At 39.0% G+C, this 12445-nt stretch overlaps 1 protein-coding gene across 6 annotated transcripts in view; it reads left to right on the forward strand.

The window, feature by feature from the left end:
- ITPR2 (inositol 1,4,5-trisphosphate receptor type 2) overlaps positions 1 to 12445 on the forward strand; it is a 275621-nt gene that overhangs the window by 57388 nt on the left and 205788 nt on the right. For 5 of the 6 annotated variants that reach the window (XM_072041998.1, XM_005022980.5, XM_038177656.2 and 2 more), the window contains one exon: positions 12202 to 12246. The exons of the other annotated variant lie outside the window; for it this stretch is intronic. In XM_072041998.1, coding sequence (XP_071898099.1) covers positions 12202 to 12246 — 45 coding nt within the window. The remainder of the gene's footprint in view (positions 1 to 12201; positions 12247 to 12445) is intronic. 6 annotated transcript variants of the gene reach the window in all.

The following is a 12445-nucleotide window of genomic DNA, read 5'->3' on the forward strand; positions in this document are numbered from 1 at the left end:
TTCTGCAGTAGAATCTTGAATGGGTCAAGTCTTAGACAATGAGCAGAAGTGTCTGTCACCAGGGTGTTTCCTTTGGCTCCTCTGAAGTTAGGCTTGTACCTTATGTCTGTAGTGCTGTGCCTTCCCTTCTTCTCGAAGTCTTCCTATACCAGATTAAACTGATCAGCTTGATTTGTGGCTCAGTGGGTCTGACCCATGTAATGAAAGGATGTCATTGCAGCTTGTTAAGGCCACGAGATAATCTGGGAACTAAGAACGACCAAGATGCTTGCTGCAGCAATTCAGAAATTTCCAACTGATAAACGTAAAGGTGTTTCAATATTACAGTAATTAGTTTAAAAGAAAATTAATTTTGAGGCAATATTGCTGTTCACTGAACAAAACATGTGAGTTCTTGTAAATGTAATTCTTGTAAACTTGAAAGAAAGAAGTGAGGATGTGCAAGTCCTAAACTACAGATTCCTAAGAATCACAGTCTGTTACCCAGTTTTAGGTACCTTCTAAAAGACGAAGGGTCCTTTGATACCTCTGACTTCTGATGCAGTTTCAACTTGTACCTTTATTCCTCTTTCCACATGGCGTTAATTAGGCTGATTTTCATTAACACACTTTGAAATTTCATAAGACCCATTAATACCATAAAGCAACTTAGACCCTACTACTGTGGCTGTGGCTGAGTCACTCTGAAGGACCCCTGCTGAAGGAGACCCAGCGGTGGGCATTTGCTGATTACACATAGCTGCATCATCATTCCACTACTATTATGTACAGCCTTTGATATGCTCTGACACATCAGATGCATGTATGCTCTCAGCCTGTTATTTAAGACATGGGATGGCTATGCTGAAGAAAGTGTTTCATGTTTTGTGGTAAGACTTTAGACATCTGGAATCTAGTAGGTGGTAATGTCTCCTCTGTTTCTGGTGTTTGGAAATCTGAAACCACTGGCTCAGACATTCCCAAAACATTGAAATCATAAAAAGGCAGAACCAATTATTCAGCTGAAAAATTAGGAAGAGAAGTTTTCCTCTGCTTGTTCTTTGAAGATAGTGGGAGTTCTGCTGTTAATGTCAGAAGGGCTTGATTTCACTGAAAGCGTTGAGCCAGATCCTTAGTGGAAGATTTAGATACTAAGCCACCAGTTAAGGTCCGGGCTGCCGAGTTTATTTTTCATCTTCACAAAGTCAGTGGTCTTTTAGAAAAAAGTCTAAAGAAGATTCTTTTTTTAGCCCTGGTTACAACAAAATGACCCAAGTTATTTTGAAGTTTTATATTTATAAAGAGCCACTGTACTGCTAGGTGAAAATTGAATGTTTCAAAATAATGAAGACTTTCCCAAAATTTTTAACATGCATGTACCACGTGTAGAATGTACCCAAGTCAGTCTGCATGTGTGTGGCAATGAGCTGTAATTTGCTTGAACAGCCTTTCAAATTCTGCGGGTTGGGACCACACAGCTGTGCCTTTCTCATGACCACACATAACCTTTTCACTATTCTAATTGCCTGGATAAAAGTCTCTTTGAACTGAGTGCCAGCTTATTGATTGTGCTAAACCAGAATATGCACCTTTAATATTGTTCTCCATGTGTGCAACAGCTCCAGTTCTATCATTTCTAAACTGAATAAGCTATGGTATAACTATTAACACTTGCTGAGTGCAGATGTTAAACAGAAATGTGTGTGTCCATGCATACATGCACACACAAGAAATGCATAAATGGATAAGTGTAATTTTATGTTTAACTTCTCTGGTGAGATGGGTGTTGCTGAAATACTCATGAAATACATGTGTAAGTATCAAATCACATGTTAATCTCAGATATTTCAGCAGATAATGGGTAAACCATACATTGCTTGTGGAACATGGTGAACATGTACATAATCATAGACAATGCAGAACTTTTAAGAAAAAATCTGTAATAATTCTTTTTTACTTAGCTTGGATAGACTAAGACTAGACTAATATACCAAATAACATATTAGGTACCTTGGAAACAGCAGTGAATCTGATGAGGTAATTGTCTTTAACATCGGATTAATTACATTATACTAAAGGAATTAAGATGATGCAGATAAGGTGGCAGCCTTAATGTTTACCTTCTATCACTGTATAAAATTGTGGCCATAAACAAGTGTTTAAATTGTTACTGTGTCTTCCAAGAAGGTGCATGGAGTACTGGTGTTTGGAGCACGTTGCTATAATGTTGAGCTGTCTCAGCTGATGCTTTGTAAAATCTAATCTATACCTGAAGTTCTTCTAGATGAAAGAGAGAAGACTGAGAACAGACTGGCCACTGTGATAGGTTGAAGCAATAAGCTCAGAGGTAATGGCAGAACCAAACATACTTTTCCTTACTTGCAGCGTGGTTCATTTGCTAAACCAAATTGTTGCTCATACAAAGAACCTCATTCAGAAAATCTCTCAGGAGTAGCCTTGTCTTTGAAGTTAGTGGAATGTGAGCATTTACGTGCTCAAGTGTCAAGGGTCTTTCAAATACCGATGAGATGGGTTTGGCTTTTCTCTGGAAGTTTTCAGCTGTGCAGCCACTCCTGCAACTTCTTTGAACACTGTAGAACTGAAGCTCAATGAAACTTTTGACTTTTGCATGTGAATACGCTTCCGAACAGCTCGTGTAGGATAATGGGTCTGGCAAGGTCTTTGACACTTATTCTGGTGATGAAGGAGTCACAGAGCTAAACCTGTCCTCTAGCTAGCTGCTTTGGACAAAGGTAGCAATCATCTGATGTGTGTCTCAGATGCATGCCGACTGGAAAACTCACCTCACTTTCTTACTGGGTTTGCTTGCTTCTTCCTGCAAGAGTGAAGTTGCAGGGTTTAAGCCATAAAATGTATCAAGTCTGACTAGAGTTTTGTTCTAAGCTTTTTTTTTTCTTTCTTTTTTTTTTTTTTTTTCTTTCCCTAAATCCCATATGAAACACACACGCTTTCAGCTTTGGGGCATTTTAAGACTAGATGCTCAATACAGTTTTTTTTTTTTTGAATGCAGGAATGATTAAAGCCAGTTTGCCTGAGAAGTACTGGGTTACATACGCATGAGATGAAATGACAATTATATGAATATTCTAAATTGAATAGGAAGTCCAATCCAAACCACCAGAGATGTAGTTCAGTGATAAGAGCACTTCAGTGACAATGTAGGCTTGTAGAAATATCACATTTCTGCAGGTATTTGATTGTGGTCTCACGACACATTATGCCATCCCTGAAGTTGTGTTGGCACAGACTGGGGTGAGATGGGGAGGGAATAGACAGTGCTGTAGATTGGATCACTGAGCTAAGGCATGGGGGCACAAGTGTTTTAGGTAGGTTAGAGGGAACTGCTAGCATCAAAGCCAGTGTTAAAGGTCCTGCCTTGTGGGACTGTGAGCTGGATTTCACCTTCCTGTAGCGTAAGGTACTTGCTGAGAACTGTTGAATAAATGATCTGTAAAAGCTCTTTGTGTGCCTCTTGTCTTTCCTGAATAATTTCTTCGTGTATCATGTCACTCTGCATTTCATTCTCTTAAATGTATTTCGGTCTTATATCTCCCTCAGTTGGTGTTAAAAATCTTAGCTTGCCATGTGATTTATATCATTATAATATGCATTTATCTGGGTGGACAAAGCCAAACTATTTGTAATAAATTTAATCCTGTTGTAATAATCACTTGATTTGGGTCATGGTGAAGATAGCTAAGACATGTTCAAGTTAATATTAATAAAAAATAATCATTTCTTGCCTTCTGATCAGCACATAGTAAAGAAGTGGAACTTGCTGCCACAAGAATTGAAAACAAAGCACTTAATGAGATTTTCAGAAAGATTTGTATGAGTAATAGCTTCCTCAGCATTAGCTAAGATGAAAAAAAAAATGTGAAAGGGAAATCAGTTCTTAAACTGGAGGCTGTACACCAGGGTTAACTCCATGGAGCCTCGGAGAAACTTCCTCTGTAGTTTTAGGGACTTTTTTTCTTTCATCTTCTTAAACAGTGATGGAAAATGAGTTACTGCATAGGATTTTTATTTTTAATGCAACTGTGATTAAATGTGTGAAGGCCATAAGTTAGGCCTTTTGATACCTAAGTTTTGGAGATTGGAGTACTGGCAGGTATCTTTTGTGTTCTGGAAGCAAAAAGGATTTGCCAGTTGTGTTTTTTTTTAGGGTGGCATGGAGGCAAGCAGTAATACAGCTAGTGTAGAGGAGAAAAGCGCAGTGGTAAATTTAGTGTCGTTCCTTCTGCCTTTAGAAACGGTAAGGAAAATAACTGAATAAAAATGGCCTTTTAACAGATGTGCAGGTAGGTACCTTTTGCTCAATGGTAACAGTTTGCAAACTACAGAAGGTACCAGGAGATGGCAGCATCCACCAAGGCCTTCATGCATCATCATGTTTAGTTTGTTGGTACTGTGGGACCTCCTTACCTGGAGATTGCTTCAAAATCTTTGGAGTCTTTTTTTCCCAGTCTTTGTTAAATGTTAATAGAGCATACAGATAGTTCCATTTTGTTGGGCTCAGTGATTAAAGGGTCTTGTAAGAAAAAGGCACGCGAAGGTGAACTCAACACTGTGAACCCTATTTATGCTTCTCACTGTCTCATAGGAGGCACATGGTTTTGTTTTAAAGCTCTGTAAGGACTGCAGAATAATTTACAGTTATGTGTGAAGAGATGGAAGAGATCCAGAGACTAAAGGAAGAGAAGAGATTACTGATTTACAGAGCCAGTTTAACCTGTTCTACAGACTTGAACTGGCTTGTTGAAGTGACAAAGTGAGAAACTGTTAATTTAGCAACACCAGGGCCAGGTTTACAAAGGTTTTTAAGAACATGGGGGATGCAGCTCAATTTCTTGGCTCAACTTGTTTCAGGCATGCTGGAAGTTAGGAACAGTGTTCATTTGCATGTTGTCAGTGTGCAAATACCTTCAGAAATCCAGATCTTTGAGGAAGGGTTTTTCTTCCGGCATACTGGTTTTGCAGTGGTGGTCTGTGAGCCTGTGTTCAGCTAGACCTTTTGGGTCCTGTGTGGAGTTGGCTGCATTTGAGCAGTGTTTTTATGGGTGATCTGAGCTGTAGGAGGAAAAGAAGTAGGAAGACACAAACACAGCACTTGTCATTTAGTCATTATAAGGACTGTTTCTGTTATTAAAAATAACATCTGCTGGTATTGCATTTTGATGTGTTCCAAAACAGTAAATGTAGACACTTCTGTTCTATATTGCATTTTATTTCCTTAAATATTTCAGGGTAACTTGAGAAGATTTTATTAAATTATATTGGTGCCTCTTTTTCTTCATTTTTGGTGCTTGATGAAGGTTTGTAAGGCTTTTTTTTTTTTTTATTTAAACTCTAACAGTTTCAGTGATGTCCAGTTCAGTCATTCCTAGTTATTTCTGGGACGGCCACTGAAAGTCACAGGGAATATTAATATCTAGAACATAACCCTTGAAGAGATGAGGATTTATTTTTTTTAATACCAAAACATAGGCCTGACATTGCTTATACAGCAACTAAAAATGCCTTCAAGATGATCTATCCTTTAATCTTAGAACAAGAGTGAGCAGTTGTCTCAGGAAGGTATCGGAGCCTATTCTCATTCCTGTTTTTGACAAGCAGATAGTTTGGTCTCAGCGGGGTTCCCTTGCAAAGTACCCGTGGCCACTTAAGTTGGCAGCATGGGGCACCTGAAGCCAAATGAAGGATTCATGTCTCTGAGCCCTACCTGGAAACTCATCTGATCTGCTAAGACAGGGCTCGTAAGCAAAACAGCAGCAAAATGCAATCCTAAAATTTTGAGATTTTAAAACTTTCCTCAGATTATGATTGTCAGGAATTTAGCACCAGATGCTGTGGCAGTACTGAATGAAGTTTATCTAGGTAGAGTTACAGCTGCTCTTTCTCCAGCAAGTTAATAAGATGGCAAGAGTTTTTGAATACCACTGAAGTCTTTAAAATTATGTGAAAGTCCTTTGGATTTATTGAAAACTATTCAGTATGACATAGCAAAGAACCAAGCAAGCCTAATGAAGATGAAAGATTTGAAAAGTTGACTGTTGTGGTGGCTTTTTTTTCCTTAAGCACTTGACCTTGTTGGTTGGGTAACAAATAGGCTGAGTGTTAATGGGCTGGTTATGGAATGGAAGCTATTTTTATGTGTTTAATTAGAACCTTTAATTCTTTGTTTAAAGCTGTTTTTAGTCAAGTTATTAAAATGCTCTTTTAGCTGAAATTTGGCAGTCTGATTCTTTCATTGAAGAGATTTTTAATATCCTTTACCTAGTCAACAAAATTCGATTAAAATAAGCGTATTTTTTTCCCAAACTCCCCTCTCACCTAAGTAAATGAGAGTCCAAAAATAGGCTGTTTGAGTACTTCCCTTGCATCTCTGTCTAGGAAAGAATCATTTAATATTAATGTGAAATTCCAAACTGTTTGCCTACAGTATAGACTGAGACTTAAAATTCACTTGTTGGACTGTAAAGCATATTTTGCTTTGTGTTGATGCAAAACAAACAAACCATAAGAAAAACCTAGAGCACTGTATTAGTGAGAAGTTGTTCTACTCAATTGTGAAAACTCAGAGAAGATAATGCAGCATGAAATCTTACGGATTTAAAACTTTAAGGAATAATTTTGATACCCTGTGTAGATCACAAGCTGGGAATTTGCCCTGTTACAAAATTGCAAGTAAATGCTAGTTCTGTTTAGATTTAAAAGAATGTATTACTTTCTCTTCAGGTGCAAATCTTTATAAAAATGCCAAAATAGTCAATGATTTTAGTGTTTAAAATATGGTCTTGCATAGTTGTGGCAGCCTTGTCATGGTATTGACTGTCCCTGTTTCCTGATAAGTTTGCTAGGCTGTTTCAAAGTGCTCATCTATGCTAGGCTGCTTTGAAGCGCTCATCTACGCTTACCCTGTAGATGAAGTCTAAGATGAATTTAAGTCCCAGTTACTTCCTGTGAGCTATACTGTGCAAATTACATTGGCAGTTACAGTAGTACTTACTGTAATTACAGGTGATAAGACCTTAGTACAAGGAAAAGCTCATGTACCATGAGTCAATGTGCACTGTTGGCCCACGCATATAAAACCATGTCTTCCTTGGTGCTAGAATGAAAAAGAAAAAACAAGTGTGATAACCCCATTTTCTGGAGCTTAGCGTATTTTATTGGGCTGGAGGATGTGTAGACTTGGATCTTGGTTCATATGTATAAGCAACTGAAAAAGATCAGTTATCTGTGGTGTCGTAAATCCTTGGTGTTTGAGCTGTGACAGGTGATTACATTAGCATCGCCAACTGTAAAATCCCTGTAACAGAGATGGGCTTTTATGTGGAGTGAATGACGAACAGAAGTGCTATCAGTTACCCTGACCTACCATCTCATGTAATCTTTAGGCCACATTGACTCCATCACTTTTTGCCATGTGGCCATTTCACTGCTTCACTAATGCTAGTTCTCTTTTGCTCTTCTCCGGTTACTCTCTGCTAGTGCAGTCTGCGTTACTTGATGGCACCTCTTGTACCACCATGTAGTTATTGCTATTTACTCAGGTGGTTAGGTTATGTGGCCTTACATCATGGATGAGCATTAGGATGATATGGCGAGTCTCATGAGCTGGCCATAATATGAAATGATCTTTAATATTGTCAGTCATGGTGAAGCTGTACTCTCATTTGTGATACTTCTTCCTTCCATATCTAGGAAAAGGTAACATAAACAAATAAGTATATATAAAGCTCATCCTATGTATGTTGAAAAAGAAGCAGTGAATGATTAGGATTTGTGAATTACTCTGTATTGGAAAAGAAGCTGTTGGAGATGCACTCTAAAATAAACAACACACACACACACACACAAAAACAAAACAAACAAACCCCACACAAAACCCAACAAGCACATAATGGAGCTATTATAATAATGATTTATATAACTTACTTGCTTGAGCTCTGCAGTGTAGAATGCATCATGTTTTTTCTGTGTATTGACTGCATGCACCTTCCAGTGGTGTTTGGCTGAAATATACAGTATTTCAGCTATAGTTCAGGAACCCTGCAACTCCAATGTGTCCAATAACCCCAAAAAGCGTAAAGACTGCTAAGCTGAAATGGACCCATTTTAGCATGGTATTCTTATTCGCTTTCTTAAGAACTGAAAAGAATTTTACTCAATTTCATTAGCAATAAGAAAAAAATATTAATGTTGTTATTTTCAAGGATTCTTTTATTTAGAAGGCTCCTAGAAGAGCATAGAGGTGATCCTATATAAATCAGAAAAAGCAGTAGGTTTTGGACCATCAGTGTGTCCTTAGCTCCTTATGTTGTACTTGATTATTGAAAAGGACTCAGAACAGGTATAATATGCCATACAACACTACATGATTTATGCCTCTCTACCTGGAGAAATATAGTATAGGATAATAGCTAATAGTCTGATTTTCAGAGGTGTTCAGTGGCAACAACCTCAGATGAAATGAAAATAGCACCTGCATAGCTGAAAAGGGAGCCATTAATGTCAGCCCTAAAACTGCATTCCATTGTGTTTACCGTTTAAGGTCAGCGTCTCAAACTTTTTTTTAAACAAAATCTCTTTAGTTTTGTTATTTTTGTTACAGTGGAGCAAGAAGAAAACATTACTAAGGATGTACTTCATCTTTCATTTGAACCTTCTGTCTCTGTCAGCCTCTGTCCACAAGAGAACTAGTTTGAAAATTTGAAGACAATCTGTTTAGTCATTTTTAAGTAGGTAAGAAGTGGCGTGGGAGAGAGATTTTCTTCGTGTCTCCTGTTGTAGATATATATTTTTAAAAGCATTATTATATTGAGGGCAAACAGTTGAAGAATAGCAAGACTCAAGGCCCAGCTCATGCTGAGTAGACAACTGTATTCACGAGTGCTTTAATGAAACATCATAGACTTATTCCATTTGAAGATACAGTCCTCAGTGCACAGCTCTCTGTGCTGAGTGTAGTGTCAGACCTGAGATGGCTCAGACTTTTTCTGGCTTGCTTACAACAAGCAGAATTTGAAGGTAAGGTTAAATTTAGCCTTCTGTACCTTCTATGCACCATTGTTGAAAGTGTGTGGTCTTATGTGACTAAGGAGCACTGCTTGATTATTTTCTCTGCTGGTGGTGGAAGAACAAAAGTTCAGAACTCAGCTTGGCTATCAAAATGGGCAACTAGGATTATTTTAAGGTGCTAGGTGAACAAAAGTAATGCTGAAAGAAGTGTGAGAAAACTAATAAAACTATATGAAAACAGTTTTTTTATATATGTACATAAATATGCATGTGTATATGTGGATCTTCTAGCTGTCTGTTGTTCAGTGTTCATCTTGCATTCCTGTTGCTGTATAACATAAGTAGGTGGGAGCTGGAGGTAGGAAACTGTGAGAATGTCATGGAAGAGCAAAACACAGTATTTGGGATAGGTGTCCATGCAGGGAGGAAAACAGGCTCTAAATCAGGATTGTGAGGGTAACGGTAGCTAATGTGAACACTGAAATTAAAGAAGGAGAATAACCCGTTGTTCGTTTCTGTGCTAAGGCATCAAGGCATGACACAGAGCAAAGGTATTTTCAGTAACTTTGGGAGAATCTAAAACTTTTCCTCCTTTCTTTGGGTTCGTTATGTGGAGGGGAGCTGGCTTTTTGGGGTAAAAGGATATAAATGATAGAATATCAATAAGACCCGTGAAAACTTGATTAAAAAAATAAATAAAAATAGACAAACAAAAAAAACAAATCACAGAATCGTCTAGGTTGGAAGAGACCTCCAGGATCATCTAGTCCAACCTCTGACTTAACACTAGCAAGTCCTCTACTAAACCATACCACTAAGCTCTACATCTAAACATCTTTTAAAGACCTCCCGGGATGGTGACTCAACCACTTCCCTGGGCAGCCTATTCCAGTGCCTAACACCCCTTTCAGTAAAGAAGTTCTTCCTAATATCCAACCTAAACCTCCCCTGGCACAACTTTAGCCCGTTCCCCCTCATGCTGTTGCCAGGCACATGGGAGAATAGACCAACCCCCATCTTGCTACAGCCTCCTTTAAGGTACCTATAGAGAGCAATAAGGTCGTCCCTGAGCCTCCTCTTCTCCAGGCTGACCAATCCCAGCCGCTCCTCATAAGACTTGTTCTCCAGACCCCTCACTAGCTTCCTTGCCCTTCTGTGGACTGTCTCAAGCACCTCGATGTCCTTCTTGTAGTGAGGGGCCCAAAACTGAACACAGTACTCAAGGTGCAGCCTCACCAGAGCTGAATACAGGGGGACAATCACTTCCCTAGCCCTGCTGGCCGCCCTGCTTCTTATACAAGCCAGGATGCTGTTGGCCTTCTTGGCCACCTGAGCACACTGCTGGCTCATATTCAGCTGACTATCAACCAGTACTCCCAGGTCCTTCTCTTCCAGGCAGCTTTCCAACCACTCATCTCCCAGCCTGTAGCTCTGCTTGGGGTTGTTGCGCCCCAGGTGCAGGACCCGGCACTTGGCCTTGTTGAACTTCATACAGTTGGCCTCAGCCCATTGGTGCAGCCTATCCAGATCCTCCTGCAGAGCTTTCCTACCCTCGAGTAGATCGACACATGCACCTAACTTGGTGTTGTCTGCGAACTTACTGAGGGTGCACTCAATCCCCTCATCCAGATCATTGATGAAGATATTAAAGAGAACTGGCCCCAGTACTGAGCCCTGGGGGATGCCACTAGTGACCGGCCTCCAACTGGATTTGACTCCATTCACCACAACTCTTTGGGCCTGGCTATCCAGACAGTTTTTAACCCATATGCCAGTCCAAGCCATGAGCAGCCAGTTTCTTGAGGATAATGCTGTGGGGAACAGTGTCAAAGGCCTTACTGAAGTCAAGGTAGACCACATCCACAGGCTTTTGCTAATCCACCCAGCGTGTCACTTTATCAATAGGAGGAGATCAGGTTTGTCAAGCAGGACCTGCCTTTCATAAACCCATGCTGACTGGGCCTGATCGCCTGGTTGCCCTGCAAGTGCTGTGTGATGACACTCAAGATAATCTGCTCCATGAGTTTCCCTGTCTCTGTGGTCAAGCTAACAGGCACACACACCCACACAACAAAAACAAATAAGCAAACAAAAAAACATCCTTCACAGCACTTTTCTGTGTAATGTTAAATGTATGACAATTATGTGGCATTGAAAAATTTTATTGGGATTCATTCAGCTTGCCCTGTGTAATTCACTTTTGGGTCTTCCCTTCACTGTTAATGCCAAACTCATGCCAAGAAAATGAGTGTGCTTACCTGTAAGATGTACGTACACTGTCATTGCTTAAAAACTGAATTACCTTTTATAACTATTCATTTTGGTTCAAAGTTTTCAATGCTTTGGAGGCATATCCTATGTCAGGGAATAAACTAAATATTGAGGTAAAAATATTTCATTATGTAAGTGAAATCCTGAAAGGTTTTGTGTCCAGCCAGTATGTAGGTTCATGTGTAGTTTTTTATTTGATAATATGTCTGCCTACATAATCCCTCATCTTTTAGTTTACGTATTTCCCTTGTCAAAAGTAAAACCATATTGAACACTTTTAAATAGTAATGCTTTACACTTGGTAGTAGTGTCTTTCATCCAGGCATCTCATCCTACTTTAGTTATTAATTGATGCTTGATAGTCCTGGTATGGCATAGAAAATATTATCACCTTTAATAATGGTTAAGCAGAATTACATAGATAAACACTTGTCTATAGTAGCATTGCCATTCCTGTTTCAGAGGTGTTTATTCTGTTATGTCTTCCTGTAAAATCTCAGTAGACATGAAACATGTTAGTTTTTGTCTCAATACATCTGCTCGAGGTCAATCCTGAAAGTGTTTGTGTGTTTGTAGGGATGATGGGATGACTGTAATTTGCTATGTTTAGATTAGTAACTATCTGTGCTTTCTGTCCATCATTTTTTTTTAATTTAATTTGGGATTCCTCCCTTGAGTTAACAATTTTTATTGTATGATGCACTTTTTTGAAGTGAGGACATAGCCAGTAAGTTGCTCAGAAATTGAATCGGTAATTCTCATACTGTTTTTGCTATACTAGTTACAAATAGTCCACAATTCTTTTTCAGGGTAAATGCACAACTGAGTACTGAACCAAACCCTCTCCCCTGTTTCTGAAATGTCTAAAAGCTGTCAAGATAGTTTTTGATTTCTTTTCTTTTCCAGCTTAACCCACGCTATCCAGAAGGTAATAATGAAGGAAAAGCTTTGGTAAGTTAAATTTACATGTTGCATATAATCTGGGAGATACTGTATCCTTAACCTAATAAAGTCCAACATATGGAAGTCCTTTGTGGCTTTCGCTGTAGTTACATGTCACAACCGCTGGGGTTATCTTCTTTATCCTGTATAGGCTATTGCAATTCAGAACTGGTGTTACAGAAAGTTTTCCATTGTGTAAAGGACTAGA

This window comes from Anas platyrhynchos, chromosome 1, assembly GCF_047663525.1.
Source record: "Anas platyrhynchos isolate ZD024472 breed Pekin duck chromosome 1, IASCAAS_PekinDuck_T2T, whole genome shotgun sequence".
Lineage (NCBI taxonomy): Eukaryota > Metazoa > Chordata > Aves > Anseriformes > Anatidae > Anas > Anas platyrhynchos.